Source organism: Chlamydomonas reinhardtii, chromosome 11, assembly GCF_000002595.2.
Source record: "Chlamydomonas reinhardtii strain CC-503 cw92 mt+ chromosome 11, whole genome shotgun sequence".
Classification (NCBI taxonomy): domain Eukaryota; kingdom Viridiplantae; phylum Chlorophyta; class Chlorophyceae; order Chlamydomonadales; family Chlamydomonadaceae; genus Chlamydomonas; species Chlamydomonas reinhardtii.
The window spans coordinates 1,790,490-1,806,858 of NC_057014.1; the positions used below are offsets into that span (position 1 = coordinate 1,790,490).

General features: G+C 65.7%; 2 protein-coding genes across 2 annotated transcripts in view; one reads left to right on the forward strand and one right to left on the reverse strand.

Moving 5' to 3' along the window:
- The window catches only part of CHLRE_11g467450v5 (uncharacterized protein), a 5,742-nt gene extending 3,096 nt beyond the window's left edge, over positions 1-2,646 (forward strand). The window contains exons 7-10 of the mRNA XM_043067276.1: positions 5-557; positions 1,000-1,082; positions 1,330-1,388; positions 1,586-2,646. Of these exons, the coding sequence (XP_042919548.1) occupies positions 5-557; positions 1,000-1,082; positions 1,330-1,388; positions 1,586-1,763 (873 nt within the window). The 3' untranslated portion in view covers positions 1,764-2,646. The remainder of the gene's footprint in view (positions 1-4; positions 558-999; positions 1,083-1,329; positions 1,389-1,585) is intronic.
- A 2-nt stretch (positions 2,647-2,648) lies between these two features.
- CHLRE_11g467500v5 (uncharacterized protein) lies at positions 2,649-16,274 on the reverse strand. Its single transcript, XM_043067277.1, has 25 exons — positions 15,981-16,274; positions 15,506-15,617; positions 14,648-15,271; positions 13,830-14,012; positions 13,227-13,377; positions 12,808-12,915; positions 12,483-12,661; positions 11,934-12,049; positions 11,443-11,573; positions 10,797-10,970; positions 10,270-10,433; positions 9,851-10,042; positions 9,303-9,604; positions 8,932-9,007; positions 8,367-8,517; positions 7,991-8,072; positions 7,722-7,810; positions 7,162-7,285; positions 6,765-6,905; positions 6,441-6,533; positions 5,780-5,887; positions 5,360-5,440; positions 4,897-4,971; positions 4,464-4,607; positions 2,649-3,937 (listed from the first exon to the last, which is right to left on the reverse strand). The coding sequence occupies exons 1-25, from the start codon at positions 16,044-16,046 to the stop codon at positions 3,779-3,781; spliced, it is 3,825 nt and encodes a 1,274-aa protein (XP_042919549.1). The 5' UTR covers positions 16,047-16,274; the 3' UTR covers positions 2,649-3,778.
- Between the last annotated feature and the right edge of the window lie 95 nt (positions 16,275-16,369).

The following is a 16,369-nucleotide window of genomic DNA, read 5'->3' on the forward strand; positions in this document are numbered from 1 at the left end:
TCAGTACCCCCGCCCCACCTACATCGCCGCGGACCTGAGCCAGGTGTCACTGGCGGAGGCCCTGCTCGGCACCGGCGGTAGCAGCAGCACCGGCAACAGCATAGCCGCCACCGCCGGTGCTTCCGCTGCCGCTTCGACTCGACAGACTGGCGGCAGAGATGGCGGCGTTAGTTGCGGCGGCGGCTGCGGCGGCTGTGGCAGTGGCGGCGTTGGTAACGGTGGTAGCCACATTCACGTAAAGGCCGGCCCGCCGGCTCCTCCCCCCAACAAAACCAATAGCAGCAACCGCCAGGACCAGCACCAGCCCGCCACCACCACGGCCACCGCCACCACCACCAGCACCACCACCACCCACGGACCTCCTCGCCCCGCACAGCAGCAGGCGTCCCAGCACGCCCCGCCGCAGCAGCAGGCCGCGCAGCACACGCAGCAGGCGCAGCACGCCGCCTTCGACCCTGCCCTCCGCACGCTGTTCACGGTGGAGGGCCTGCTGTACTACCTGCCGCCGCCCGCCGTGCGGCGCCTGCTGGGCAGCATCAGAGAGGTGGCGGCGCCGGGTGAGGGAGGGGGCGGAGGGAGGGGAGGGGAGGGGGATAGGTAGGGAGGAAGAGGGAGGGGAGAGGGAGAGGGAGGGCAGGGGGAGAGGGGGGGAGAGGCAGGCTGCGAGCGGGAGAGGGGAGGGGAGGGGGCAAGGGAGGGTAGCCTGGGAGGGAAGGCGTGGAGGAGAGACAAGAGTCGCACCTCATCAGAATCGTGTGCACTCGCAGGCAGCCTTGCCCCTCATTCTCCCTGCTACCTGCCTGTGCTCCGCTACTTCGGCTTGATCTGGTTTAGTTTGGGCTGGCATCAACAACCTCCCCCTGCTACCTGCTTTGTTACAAGTGTCTCTTGTGTGTCTCATGTGTATGCCTTGCGTGTGCCCCGCGTGTGTGCGTGTGTGTGTGTGCGTGTCTCGTGTGTGTGCCCCGTGTGCCGTGTGTGTGCCGCTCGCTCGTGCAGGCAGCCTGGTGGCGTTCGACTACCTGGAGCAGGACGTGTTCGCGGGGCGGCGGTTCGCGGCGGGCTACGAGACCCTGAGGCTGGTGCGGGCGTGCGTGCGTGCGGGGGTGCGGCTGGGGGCTGGGGGCTGGGGGCTGGGGACCGTGTGTCGGCGTCATGTGTGTGACGAGGGGCTGCAGGAAGGGAGCAATGCGTGTTTGGTCGGTCGCCTCATCCTTTGCCCGTTTCCGTTGATTCGTCTAGCCGCCTCAACCACCAACCGTCTCGACGACGGTACCGGTAATCCGGAGCGCGCTGCTGCCGCTGCCCGTGCGCGTGCCGCTGCTGCAGACGGTGGCGAACAAGGGCGAGCCCAAGCGCAGCGGCCTAGACCCCGAGCAGTTGCCGGCGTGAGTAGTGGGCTATGCTGGGCAGTGATGGGTAGTAGTGAGGTAGTGATAGGGTGGCTGGAGGTTGCATCTCTGCTGAGGAGCAGACACGCACCCACAAACGTCTACATACATCCCCTCCTGCTTTTACCCTCCCCCGCGGTGTTCCCCCCGCGCGCCGCACATCCGTCCCCCAAACCCCACCATTACTCCCGCAGCTACCTGGGCGCTCTGGGCTGGCGCCTCACCTACGCGCCCACGCCTCGCCAGGTGGCGGAGGAGCTCTACCCGCACCGCCGCTGGCGTGACCTCAACCCGGTCATTCCGCCCTTCTACCGCTACGCAGTGGCGGAGGCGCAGGCGGCAGAGGCGGGGCGAGGTGCGAAGGCGGAGTAGGGCGTGACGGAGGCGGCGAAGGCGGTGGCGGATGTTGAGGCGGGGCAGCGGCGGAAGGGGGAGTGTGGCAATGGGAAGGGCGATGCGGCGGCAGCGGAGTCAGCGCCGCGGTAGGGCCGGTGGCGGAGTTGGGTGGGCGCAGGTGGGTGGGATTTTGTATGCCTGCGCCTAGTGAATGGGGTGGTCTGGTTGCGTTGGCGGGGCGGGCGCGGGGTTGGGGCTGAAGGCAGAGTCCTGCAGTGTGGAGAGAGGTGCAGGACGTTTTGGGAGAGGAGGAGGCAATTCCCAATTATCAACTCTTTTAGTTAAATGCAGGTTGGGGTGGGCAACGGGGGAGAGAGCCACTGGGAAGAGCGGTGAAAGCTGCTTGGGTAGTGATGTTGTGGGGATTGTAGCTCGCAAAATTGCGTAGCACCTGAAGAATGCGATGGGCCCAGCGCGGGCACGGCAGACTCGTGAACACGCAGCACGTACCTGTACGGCAGGAGCGCAGCACGTACGGCAGGAATGCGGCACGACTGGGCGGAACACGGCACGGTAGTCGTGAATGACCGGCTGGCCTGGAGCCGAGTATAAATATTCCCTTCAGGGAAACGGGTTACCGTATGCGATATCTATTGAGTTGTTTAGATGGATAGAGGGTAGTGCTAGCACGCATAGTGCTGACAAGGGGCGCAAGTGCGGAGGTTTGTGAGCGTGTGTGGCCGAATCGGGTTGCAGTTGCCAGTTGTCAGTTGTGAGGGGCGGACGACGTCAGGCCAGCACGAGCAAGTAGGACCTCTGTAGCTAGCAGAGTAGCACACAGACCGTCGCCTTGAAGCAATTACGGCAGCTAGGTTGCTTGCCACTGTTGCCAGTACTGTGGCACTGATTGCCGAGTGTTATATACCGTACAGTGCTGCCTGGAACCTGTATCCGTGCACTCGTATCGACACACGGCCAGCGGTGAGATGCTGCTGCCGGCCGTCCTGGCGGCAGCAGCGGCGCCGTGGGGCACGCTGGCACGCAGCAGTAAGCTATGTCGCAGATCCGACCCAACATGCCCCCCGGACATATGGCTGTAGCACACCTACCGGTATGGCTGTAGCACACCGGCATGGCTACGGCGAACTAACATGCGCGGCATTACACGCAACCCACAGCCTGTCTACCACTAGCACGCACGCCGACATCACGACCATCTAGCCACATCTAGCCACCACCTCCACCTGCCACCTCTGGGTGCGTACCGTCCTCGAGTGCCTCCGCACTCCCATGACTGGCGCGGCTGCTGACGCCGCCATCCGCTTGTGTATGACCGTATGACCCAGTTGCGAAACACCAGGCCGGACCAGGCAGAAGCCAGCCGCGCAGCACCCTCGCTGCGCGCAGCCCTCCCCCCCGGTACCGCAGCGCCCCAGCACGCTTCCATCGCCGACCACGCACACCGCCTCCGCTAACCGCCCACTGCTCCCACACCGCAAAACCACTGGCAGCAAAGCCCCGCGCACGCCACGCACACTGCCCCCCCCCCTTGGCCATGCACGCCGCCGCACTGGGGATCACCAGCACGTCGTGTAGGTGTCGTCGGTCACGATCACACTCGCACACATCTACTTACGTTCGTGTTACTCTTATGCTACTTCTTAAGCGTACCGTATGTGACTTACGGTTACTGCTTCGCGCTTCTATCACTTGTACCGTCCTGTGATCACCCCTTGTGACGAGTCCGGCCCTCACCCGTTCCCTGCACTTTCCCCACAAGAAATCCATCATGCTCCTTCACAACATGTATATGTGCCTATACGGTACGTGTTAATAAGTAGCTCTGTACAAGCAAGCACACGGGCCTCCCCATCCCGACCTGTGGGACTGCAATGAGCTGCCCGACCTGCCTGTGCATCCCTGTGCAGCTCTCCGCAGCACCAAGTACGGTACGCAAGCAAAACTCCCTCTAACAAGCACCCAACACTAAACCAAGAGCGCCTCGGTAACAAGTAGCACAGTAGCAACCAAGTCCCATCTTAGCATCTGTACTACTTGATCCGCTTGGACAGCTTGTACAGCGTCTTGAGCAGCTTGCTGCCGGTGCGCTCGGGCCTGTGCGCAATGACGCGCATGAGGGTGGCCTCGTCGAAGGCGCCGCCCGGGGCGCCGCTGGGGCCGGTCAGCTGGGCCGTGCCGTGCGTGCGAGCCTGGTGGGGGGAGCGAATGGGGGTTGCAAGGATTGGTACAGAGAAGTGTAGCGAGAGGGGGGGGGAAGGGGGGAGCACAAGATGGGGAAGGGGGAGCGAAAGATGGTGAGGGGGAGGCGTGAGTTCACTTGGGGAGGGGGCGTGAGCCATTCATGTGAACGATTCGTATGAAACATGGAGCCGTGAAAATATGAAGCCGTGGCGAGGGGCTTCAGGGAGGTCGCTGTGAAGGGCGGATGTGAGTATGGCGGCCGGGCGGCGCGCGCATCGGCAGCCGCCCAACCGGCAGCCCGTGATAGCTCCCTGAATGGCGAAACCCCCGGCCGCATATAGCAGTTGTGGAGGCATTTCCTTTGGCCTCCTCGCCCCCTTCCCCCGCCGGCATCTCACCAGACACGCCTGTTAGCCCTTTCCCCTCCCCTCTCCTCTACCCTCTCCCCTGCTTTGCACCTGTGGCCTAGTTTAGCTTGGCTGGCATTCGCGATCCCCCAAATCCCCACACATGACACGCCCCCCAGCCGCTCACCGTCTTGAGCAGGTCCATGAGCGGCCCCACCTCGGTCCGCATCAGCGGCACCAGCCGCCCCACCCGCTCCAGCTCGGCGTCCAGCGCCTCGCGAGCCAGCCCCTCGCCGTCCGCGTGGAACAGCGCGCGCAGCTTGAGCTGGTCCTGTGTGTGTGTGTGTGTGTGTGTGTGGATGTTTGGGTGGGTTTGGGTGGTGTGTTTGGGCGGGTGGGAGTGCGGAAATGTGGAAGTGTGGGTGTGAGAATGTTGAGTTGTGACTATGGTTGACGGTGGGGAAGGGACTCGTCCTACGGCATCACCTCACCCTTGTGACCTACCAGCCAAGAGCACCAATACCAAACACGCTCGCAGCCAGGAAAACACAAGGAACTACACGAGGATACACGTACGCACGCACCCCCACACACGCACGCACGCGCCCACGCCCCCCCACCTGCTCCAGCGCTGGCACGTCCTGCACGATGAACCAGCGGCACGGCCCGCCGTCCAGGTACACCCGCTCCAGGGCCTGTGCGTGTGTGTGTGTGTGTGTGTGTGTGTGTGTGTGTGTGTGTGGATAGGGGCATGTGCATGTGTGTGTGTGTGGAGAGGAGAGGGGCAGGCGGGTAGAGGGTGGGAGTGAATGGCTCCAGGTGGTGCTGGTGGCAAGGGCGGTGGCGGGATGTGGGGGCGTGTGTGGGGGATACGGTACCGGTAGTGGTTTCAACTCTGGAGTGTTTGTGGGTGGGGTGGTGGCAGGACGGAAGGTGGGTGGCGGCATGAGTGTCGCCGGTGAGAAGCAGGCGCCACGACAAGCGGACAGAGGCCAGCCGCGATACACTGCGAACTCAGGCCCCCTTCCACACTGCTATCTCAACGGCGGCACACCTGTCTCTCCACGTGTCTATCTCTCTCACCTGCACTGACGCCTGGAACAGGCACTTGGCGAAGGTGGTGCGCACGGTGTCAGGCAGGCTGGGACACACCGTGCCCAGCACCTGGGGGGCGCGTGTGCCGTGTGTGTGTGTGCGGGGGTGGGTGGGGTGTTTGTGTGTTCGAGTGTGCAAACAAGTCTGTGTGTGCGACGGCATACGGAACTTGTTACCTGAAGACGTGTGTGTACGTTTGTGTGTGCGCGTGTGTAATTGTGCGTGAGTGCGCAGGCGTGATCGTGTTTGGACAAGGCAGCAGCGCACTGTGACGTTCCACATGCCAGGAGGCGCTGCGGCCGTGTGTTTCGTGTCATTTCTTGCCGCCCAGCCCCACCGAAGTCCGTTGCTCCATCCTCCTCCCCCTCCCCCTCGCCTCCCTCCTTCTCCCTCCCTCCCCGCTCCCACCTTGTGCAGCGCGTCCAGCAGCGGCTCAATGCGGCTGGCGGGGTTGTTGGACAGGCGGTGGCGGTACAGCAGCTCCAGCCAGCCGAAGCGCTGGTCCCAGAACACCACCTGGCAGGGGGGGGGAAGCAAAGTGGCGGTGGCGGGGGTGGCGGTGGCCGAGGTGGGGAGAGGGAGCTGCGGGTATGGATGTAGGCGGGCTGGCGGGCGCTGTGATCTGTGATGGGATTTGCAGCACTTCCAAAGGGTTATGGATGTCGATGTGGTACGCCAGCGGTGCCCCAGCGGTGCGGCAGGTGGCATCGTCGCTGCTGAAAGAACCACCCCAGCCCCAGCCCCACCACCCAATCCCTCCCACGCAGCCCTAACCCCACCGCCGATCCCTGCCACGCAGCTCCAGTACAAGTGTCAATCGCGATGAGCACTCCTACAACCTGACAAACCCAAAACTGGCTCCAGACCTTCCACAGCCCCCAGCCCACCACCCAATCCCTCCCACCCAGCCCCAGCCCCAGTGCTCCCAGGTCCCGCCCCCACCTGCCCGCGTGCTCTGCAGGATCAGCAAACGCGGCTACTACCTATCCACACGACTCTCTCCCAGTCCACAGTCCCGGCCCCACCCACCCACCCACCCGACCGCCCCACGGCCCACCCACCCACTCACCCGTGTGGCCAGCCACTTGCAGGCGTACACCACGCCCGTACTCAGAGCCGCCAACGACCCCGCCAGCAGCGCCGGCGGCTCACCGGCCTCCGACTGCAGCGGGGTGCGTAGGCGTGGGCGTACATGTGCGCATGTGGGAAGGTATGGTGGGTGGAGCGGCGTCAAGCACACGGTGCGCGGGTACTGCCGTGGCGCGGAGGTTGCGGACAACCAACATGCAGGCACTGCTGGGGCTCTACAGGGCCGGTCACTGACTGGGCACGGCCGGTGTCCGCTCCCCGTCCCCGCCTCTGCGCGCGCGCACACACACGAGCCGACACGGACCTTGCTGGGGGAGGCAGTGGCGCCACCGGCGGCTGCCGCCGCCGGCGCGGCCTTGGCGGGGCTGGCTGCGGGCGTGCCCGCCGGCGCCGAGTCGAAGGTGGGGTGCAGCGCCGCGCACTGCAGGTGCTTGTCACGGGCGGCCTGGAGGGATGGTGTGTGTGTGTGTGTGTGTGTGTGTGTGTGTGTGTGTGTGTGTGTGTGTGTGTGTGTGTGTGTGTGTGTGTGTGTATGTGTGGGTTATAGTCAAGAAGCCACGGGCGGGTGCGCGGACAGCCTTCGCGTATTGTTGTTAACTTGCTGTCGTACAGTACAGTACGCGTGTTATCCACTCCTTTGTGGTTTCTCTCCTCCCGCAAAACCCTGCCTCCCTTCTGCGCCTCCCTCCCTCCCTCCTCACCTGCGCCAGCATCTCCGCCCGGGTGCGCAGGTAGTTGAGGCTGCATGCGGCCGCCGCCACCACCGCCACCGACAGGCCGTTGTGGATGTTGGTGAAGTCGGGCGAGGCCTCCACGCCGGGCACACTGCGGCAGGGAGGGGGCGGGGGGCACGCAGAGCGAGAGCGAGTGTATGTGTGTGTGTGTGTGCGGGCGGTGAGGCCATGTGCCCTCATGTGCCCTCACTCCTGATGTGTACCCATGTGCCCACTCCTGACATGTGCCCTCACTCCTGCCTGTCCTGGGTGCAGCTGCAATGAGGCGGCCGCCGTCACGGCCACTGCCACCCGCCGTCACTACCACCCGCTGCCGCTGCCACCCACCGCCACTGCCACCCACCGTCAGCCCCCCCATCCTGTACCGCTGTTCCAAACATCCTTGCAACCCCCATGACGGAACTTATTTACTTGTTCATTGGGCTCGGGCATGTAACCCATACCTACCCGCGCACCCACCGACACCCACTGCCACCCGCACCCACCCACACCCACTAACCCACCGTCACTGCCAGTCTGCCCCCCACCTGTACAGGAACACGGGCTTCTTGTTGGTGCTCTTGCTGCCGGCCTTGCCCGTGTCCACCTCCGCCGCCTCCTGCTTCACCACCACGTCCTGCGGGCGATGAGAGCGAGCGCAACAGCACGTGTGCGTGTGCATTTGTGTTGTGTTAGGAGAACGTGGACGCTGGTGCGAGCGAGCGACACGTACGTGAGTGGCGTGTCAGGGCCGCACTCGCACAACAGCCACAGCCACGCCAAATCTGGGAGAGCTCACACTCGCCCCGCCGCCTACCTTTTTGTAGCGGGTGAGCGGCGGCGTGGGTGGGATGAGGCGCTGCAGGGGGCCCAGCTTGTCGTTCACGTGCGTCACGTACCTGCGTGGCGGCGTGTGGCACGGGGCACCAGGCCATATGTTGCAGGGCATATGTTGCAGTGAGAAACATATCCGCAGCAGTGATGTGTGGGAGATCAACACAGCATAACCCTGCCGTGCCTTTTGGCGACGTCTCACACCAGCGAGAAGCAGAGCGTAAAGCACAAACGAAGCTCCCTCCACACCATAAAACTCGTCACCTTCACCCCCCACCCCCACGCCAATTACTCATGAATGCAACCCCCACCACCTCCACCAACCCCACCCCCACCCCCACCACCCCGCCACGCCCCACTTTTTCAGCACGCCGTCCACCGCCTCCATCAGCGCCTCCTGCACCCCGGGTGGCATGGGCACGTCCATCCCGTACAGCGCATCCAGCGCCTCGCTGGCCATGCGAAACACCTCCGCCGCCGAGCCCGTGTGCGCCGCCTCCGGGCCTGAGCCTGCGTCGTGTGGTGCGGGCGAGGGTGCGTGTGAGAGAGGTTGCGTGAGAGAGGGTGCATGAGAGATGCGTGAGACAATGCGTGAGAGGATGAGTGAGAGGGTGCGAGTGTACGTCGTGGTGGTGGTGAGGTTGCAGGGTCCAACACATTGCCAGTGGTCCAGGGGTGTAGGAGATGAGGAGGTGACGGCCCAGCCCAGCGCAGCGCAGCACGGCGCATCGCAATCAGCGCCGATCCCGCCCCGGCAACAGGCACCAGCCCGGCCCCCGCTCCCCCCTTTCTTGCTGGGGGTCCCACAACGGCCCCATAACATAACAACCCCAGCACCGCCGACCCACCCAGCGCCTTCCATTCCTCGGCAGCCCCCCCCCCCACCACCCCAGTGACCCCGCCCAAGCGAGACCGCCGACCCACCCAGCGCCTTCCACTTCTCGGTGGACAGCGCGCGGGCGCTCCAGGTGGTCATGTTGGTGGCCTGGGTGGACACCCACTGGAGGGAGGAGGTGGGGAGGTGGGGTGGGGCAGGTGGGGAGGGGCGGCGGGGAGGGGAGAGTTGGCAGGGGGGCAGGTGGGGAGGGGAGGAGAGGGGGAGGGGCACGAGAAGAGGAGGGAGAGGCAGGCTGGACGTAGGCAGGCTGAACGTAGGCGGCCCAGTCAACATCTTGCAGCAATTAACACCGGTCAGCTCCAACACCCCTTGCGCGTATTTAGGGCGCGGACGGCTCCCTCCCTCCCTCGCTCCCTCCTTCCCTCATCCCTCCCACTTCCCTTCTCCCCGCCCGCACCTGCAGCAGCCCCGTCTTGAGCGGCCCCATCAGGTCCCATCGCGAGTAGGAGCACACCACATCCGACACCGCTGGCGGCAGCGGCAGCCCCACCCCCAGCACCGCAGCCCCCGCAGCAGCAACGCCATTCCCGTTTCCGCTTTCGCCACCCACTGCTCCTGCTCCTGCTGCTCCTGCTGGTACCGCTGCTGCTCCTGTCGTTGCTGCGGCGGCCCGCGCCTTGTTGACGGGTGCGTCCAGCCGCTGCTCCAGGGCGTTGGCGGTGCGGAAGACGTCCAGCACCGCCGAGTTGACGCCCGACACTGTGGGGTGGTGGGGTGGCGGTGGTGGCAGTTTGTACACAGTGTGGTTGTGGGGGTTTCGTCTTTGCGGTGTTATTTGTGTGTGACATGCTGTGTTGTTGCATTTCGCACATGGGGAGGGCAGGTGGAAGTCCGGTCCTCTCTCGTCCTCTCTCTGAACACACGCGGCACGGCAGCCCCCCCCCGCTTCCTTACCCTCCCCTCCCCTGCCCTCCCCTCCCTGCCCCGCCCCGCTCCCCCTCTCACCCGCCGCCAGCCAGGGCCGCAGGTGCGCGCCGTACAGCCCGTGCAGCTGCACCGCCGCCACCGCGCTGGCACCGGGTAGGTGCGACCCGAAGCCGCCGCCGCCGCCGCCCGTGGGGCCGCCCACATAGACGTCGTTGTCGGCGTCATGCAGCTCGTGGGCAATGGTGGCCATTTCCAGGAGCCTCGCCTCGCCTGGGGGTGCGTTTATTAAAGAGGGGATGGGGTTTGAGGGAATGAGAAGGCGCGTGATGCGCCCTGTGTCAACGAAGAGTGCTGCAACCCCACCCCAGTATGCCCCACCTCTCATCTCCTCCTACCGCCACCGCTCTCAAATCCCACCGCTGCCCTCCCAACCCCACACACTTCCCCCCTCCACCCCCTTCACCCCGCCCCCTCAATCCTCCACCTCCGAGACCCACCGCTTGCCGCTGCGTCCACGCGCGCCCGCACCGCCCGCCCGAAGGCCGCGGCGCCGCTGTCGCACAGCGCCTCTGTAAGCAGCCCCGCCAGCCGCTCCGCCGAGTCGCCGCGACTGCGCGCCGCGAACACGAACACGTCCAGCAGCGGACCCAGGTTCTCGCCCCTGTGTGCGTGTGTGTGTGTGTGTGTGTGTGTAGCACTTAGGGAAGAGGGAGAGGGGAGGCGTGAGAGAGCAGGGCGCGTGGTGTGTATTTTGTGATGTGCCTTCCAGCAAACATGTTGCGAGTGGAGAGGAGGTGAAGAGGAGGAGGACGGGGAAGAGCAGGAGAGTCGGCGGCGGCGCGGCGGAAGGAGGTGCCTGCTTCAGCACGGCGTTGCGAGTAAGTTCCCATTCCCGTCTTACATGCCCCGCACATGCAATCCCCCTCCCCCACACGCACGCAAGCCCATACCCCTCCTCCACACACACATCCCCCTAGTTTGGGCTGGCATCTCCAACCCCTCACACATCCCCCCGCACCCCCACCTGGGGAAGGCGGCGTGGTAGTCGCACAGCCGCACGAACACCCAGTCCACGATGTGCCCCGCCACGCGGCTCGACAGCGCCGCGTCGCCAGCCAGCTCGCCGGCGGGCGGCGGCGCGCCGCCCTGGCTGGCGGCGGCGGGCGACAGAGCGTCCTCGCCCAGGCCGAACGGGTCGCTGCGGGGTTGCGGAGGAGGGTAGAGAAGCGGGGGAAGGCAGGCGGTTGGAGAGAAAGGGCGTTGGGCGGGGATGGGCAGGGCGCACGGAGAGGACCGCGTGTGAAGAGGCTTTGGAGGGACTCGGCAGCTGGCTACCGTATTGGCGTGAGGTTCTGGTGTCTTCCGACACGGGTTCCGACGTCGGAAGACTAGCACGGTCCCCGCTTCCCAGCCTTCCCTTCACCCAGCGCACCCCACTCCCGGATGCCCCCTACCCCCGGACGGCCGCTCATTCGCTTGCGACTTCGTCTGCAGTCTTCAGTGCATCCATCAGTGTACCGCCTTCCCAACCATCTTTGCAACCCCCCACTCCTAGCGGCGGCCACTGTACTCCCGTTACCCCCCCCCTTTGTACCTGGCTACGACTTCACTTCGTAAACTTAATGCATGTAACCCCCTACCCCCCCAGCCGTGGTGAGCCGCCCACTCACGCCGGCTTCTTGGCGCTGCCCGCCTCCGCCTGCAGCGCCAGCTTGCCGATCTGCCCCTTGAGCTGCTTCACCAGGCGCTGCTCGCGGCAGCCCGTGCCCACGTACATGCTGAAGTGAACCCAGGCAGACACCTGGCGGAGGCGCGCAGTAAAACGAGATGATGTTGGCAGGTAGTTGGGGGTGGGTGGGGAGGTTGGGGGAGGGGGTTTGGGAGAGCGGGTTTGGGAGATTCAGGGGCAGCGGTGTTTGCAGGAATAAGGAGAGGGCAAGGTATGGGCGAGGGCAGTCAGGCGGGGCAGGGGAGTATGGTCGGCTACCTGTCCTCACCCCGACCCCGAACTCGCATTGCACTAAAAGAAGGCATGCCACCACCCTCACCACACCCCCATCCCTGCTACCACCGCCCTAACCTCGCCGCACTCCTCCGCCCCCCGTCTGGCCCTTTCTTAGTCGTGAATGTAACCCGCCCGTCTGCCCGCCTGCCACCTCACCGCCAGCGCCGCGGGCGGGCTGAGCCCCAGCGCCGGCCACATGGCTCCGTCCAGGAACTGCAGCACCAGCGCCGCCTCGTCGATGTAGGTGCCCTCCTCCACAGTGTCAAACAGGGCTGGGGAGGGGAGGGGAGGAGGCGAGGGGGAGGAGGGGAAGAGAGGGGCGGGGGAGAGGGGTGGAGGGAAGGTGAGGAGCATGCGAGCGTTAGGTACGAACGGCTCGGGACCGGGGTTTGGGTGAGGTACCTACGAAGGCCTTGTACCCACTCAGTCAGTTCTCCATTTCCCTGGTCTGCCAACGCGCGGGCCAAGCTAGCCTCCGCTGCCCGCGGCGCGGTGCCCGCGCTGCCCGCCCCCACACCCACACACCCCACACCCCACCCAAACCCCGCCCCCGCCCCCCGCACCCACCCCACCCCGCACCCACCCGTGATGAGTATCTCCGCCATCCCCCGCCCCCGCCCCGGCACCCACCCACCCCACTAGTTTAACTTGGTTTGGTTTGTTTAGTTTTGGTTTGTTTAGTTTGGGTCTGATGTTTACACCCACCCGTGATGAGTATCTCCGCCAGCCGCACGCGCACCGCCCAGGGGAAGCGCAGTCCGCTGCCGCAGCCGCCCGCCAGCGCCTGCACCGCGCCCGCCAGCGCCTGCACCGCCTCGCCGTACTCCTCCGCCTCGTAGTCGGACTCGCCGCGCACGTCAGCGCGCCGCGCCGCGCCGTGCAGCCTGCGGGGTGCCCATGAGAAGCCATCACTCCCTGGCTCATGGGCATCGGGTCTCCCTGCCTGCCTCCTCCTCGCGTTGGCCCCTGCATCCCCTCTCTGTGCGCTTTGCCGTGCACCTACCCAGCCCAGCCCCCACCCCCACCGCACCTGGCCAGGAGCTTCTTCAGCTGCACCTGGTCGCCGCTGACCCAGCCGCCGCCGCCCGCCGCCGCCGCCAGCTGCTGCTCCAGCACCGCCACCGTCACGTCCTTCCACCTGGCGGGCAGGATTGAGCATACGCGAATCGAAGCGTGCGTCCAGCAGGTTACGGCCAGGTGCATCCGGAACCTAAACATAAACCTGGCTGCGAAGCTGAGGCAAGCCGAAAGCAGCGGGACAGACCTAAGGCATGACGCAGCACAGCATCGCGCGCTCGTGGCCCATTCCCCTCCGCGCCTGGGGCCCCCACCCACCCACCCCGCACCCCCCACCCCGCAACCCCCACCCCGCACCCCCCCAACCCCGCACCCCCCCATCCCCCACCCCGCACCCTCCACCCCACCCCGTGCTCCCACCCCCCGCCGCACCTGAGGAAGCTCTTGAAGGCCTTGGCGGGCGACGCCGCCGTGAAGTCGCCCGGCCGCACCGCCACCAGCAGCGCCACCAGCAGCTCCAGCGAGGCCCGGCGCGCGGGGGGCCAGGAGCCGCCCATGCCGTCCACCAGCGTGGGAGCGCCGCCTGCGGATAGGGGGGGGGGGGGCGGTGCAGGGCGCGGTGCAGGGCGCGGCGCGGGGCGGAGTGAAGGGTGGAGAGTTGTTCAGGCGCGATCAGCACTCGTGTACTCCAAGGGATTTGGCGGGAACTAATACACCCCAGGCGTGTGGGGTAGGCGCCTACCAACAGAGAGTGAAGAGCTCAGCAGCGCAGGGTGGAGGAGTGGCGCAGTCACGGCATCGCGGAGGACGCACCCTCCCCTCTGCCGACCCGTCCACTCCTCTTTCCATGCCCGCACGCACCCAAGCACCCACCCACCCCTGCATCCACCCCATCCACCCGCCTCTCAGCCCCACAACCCACAACAGCCTCTCCGCCTCACCGCCCCACCACCTCACACCCACCCACCCACCCACCCACTGACCCACCCACCCACCCACCCACCCACCCACACCCACACACCCACACCCACCCACCGGGCTGGATGTGTCGCAGCACGCGCTGTATGTCCGCCACGCGCGCCTCCTCCACGCACAGCTGCTGCGCCAGCACGCGCGTCAGCCCGGCGGCCTGCTGCGGCGTGATGCCGCCGGCGCCCGAGGCCGCCACCGCCGTGAACAGCAGGAAGGCCAGGTCGCGGAGCTCCTCCTCGCTCTGGCCTGTGGCAGAAGGCGGGCGGGCGGGCGGGCGGGCGGCGGGAGGGAGGGAGGGAGCATGAACACACATTCACACAAACACGCGCACAGGGGCGGGGCGGGCAGGGGTGGGTGGGCGGGCGGGAGGGGTTGTAAATACCAGCCCGAAGTTAAGGAAGTGGTAGGCGGTAGACAAGTTTGGGGAAGAGTGGAGGTGCGGGGCGGGGCGGGCAGGGGTGGGCAGGCGGGCGGGCCGGGGTGGGAGGCATCAGAGCAGGCAGGGGCTGGCTGCCACTCTGCAGGTTCCCAGGTAGCCATAAAACGCATGCGCGGCACACCACACCTGTCGCCCCGGACCCTTCATCGTCAGCAAGTCGTGAACACCAGCCCCGATCCCGACCGAGCTAGAGCTAGAGCTCGGAGGACTCCAGGCTCCTTGGGCCGCCCCACGCCCCATCCCCAGGCACACATATACACACACATATACACACACATGTACACACACATGTAAATAACTCCGGCGCCGTCTGGGCGGGCTTCGTTTTGTTGTTTTCATTTAACACATGTACACACACACATACACACACATCCATACACATGTAGGCATGTACGCATGTACACACACACACAAACACACTCATCATTGACACGCGACGCACCCGTCTCGAGCTCTGGCAGGTCCAGCCGCGGCGGCCGCACGCCGCCAAACGGCGCCTCCTCCCCTCCCGCCGCCGCCGCCGCCGCCGCCGCACCTCCGCCGCCGCCGTTCCTGCCGGACGTGTCTGCCCCCGCCATGGAATAGTTGAGCCTGACGCCAGAGGCCAGGCTGGTGACCGGCGGCTCGCCCGGCCCTCCTCCCGGGCCCTTGCGTGAGGCGGCGCCCGACCGGGCCGCAAACATGGCCCCGTCAGCGGCGGAGACCGAGGCCCCCGCGGAGGGGCGGCCGTTGGCGCTGGAGCCGCCGAACGGGTTGTCGGCGACGGCGGCAGCGCCCGCGCCGCCTGCAAACGGGTTGTCCGCAGACGGCTTGTGCGAGTGCCGCGCGGAGGCGGCGCCGGAGGCGCCGCCGACGGACGTGGTTGTGCCAAAGGGGTTGTCGGCCGCACCACCCCCGGTGGAGGGCTGCGAGGCGGCGGGGCCGCCGAAGGGGTTGTCTGCGGCGCCGCCGGCGCTGCCAGCTATCGCCGCCGCTGCCGGGTACTTGGGCGGCGGCACGGCTGCGTTGGCTCCGTTGACCTGCATGGCCACTGGGAGCACCAGCCGTGGCAGGTCCACCACACCGCCTGTGTACGTGTGGAGGTGAAGGAAGGGTGGAGGAGGAGGTTAGCTGTCCGTGAAAGATGCCCGCCGGCGCTCCGGTTGCTGTGGCTGACTGCTCATTAGTTCATCACCCGCGTGAAGGAGTCGCGCACTGGACTAGCCATGCGGCCTAGCGCTTGCCTAACCCCGTTGTCATCTCACCCCACCCCCGCCCCACCCCATGGTTCTGATTTCCAGACAAGATGTGGCTCGCTCACCAACCATACACTGCCGGATGAGGACAGTGATGTTCACGTTGTCAATGACTTTGGGGTCATACAGCGCCGTCTGCGGCGCCGTGATGAGCTTGCCACCGCGCTTCACATGGTCCTGATACATATTCACACACAGTTGTGGATCGCCAAGTGAGAGAATGGACGCGGGAGAGGCACGCGTGTAGACGTGGACCGGGACGCGAGCTCGCCGGCCCGGGGGGCTAGCCCGTTGGGGGCACGGATGGGTGTTGCGCGCCCTGGGCGATACCCAACGTCGGGCTCAGGGCATTTTAAAGCCGCGAAGACGTTTTCATAAGATGGTGTGTCGGCGGTTTAGAAAATGCCTCATAGTCCTGAGAGAACGCAGCGTCTGAAGCCAGCGGACTCCGCAGCAAGTGGCAGGTAGGCCGCAGGTGCCTGGTGCGCAGGTGCGCGAACTCGCCCGGTCACTCGATATCCGCACACAGAGTCGCCTCACCTTGAGCAGATACTCCACCAGCTCCCTGCGCTCGCCCCAGACATCTCGCAACGGCTGCTGGGCCATCTTCACCTCCCGCTAGACTCCTTTGCTACTCCCGCACGCGCCGAATCCTCAAACTGCTCTAGTTGATTGTCAACATCATCTTCACAACCAGTAAAGACACTCAGGTGACTGAGGAGATTAAATCGCGGGCAGACAAGCGGCAGTAGCTTTTCTTCTTCGCGAACGTTGACTTGCAGCCCGAAAGCGTATGCTAGGTTCGAGATCGAGCTCTTGAACTGCGCACTGAAGTCCTGCTATTCTTTCACCCGAGTCAACGACCGACAAGTTCCAATCGCGCAGCTTGCATGGGCCCCCGGCGTCCCAGCTAGTTTCTAGGGTTTACC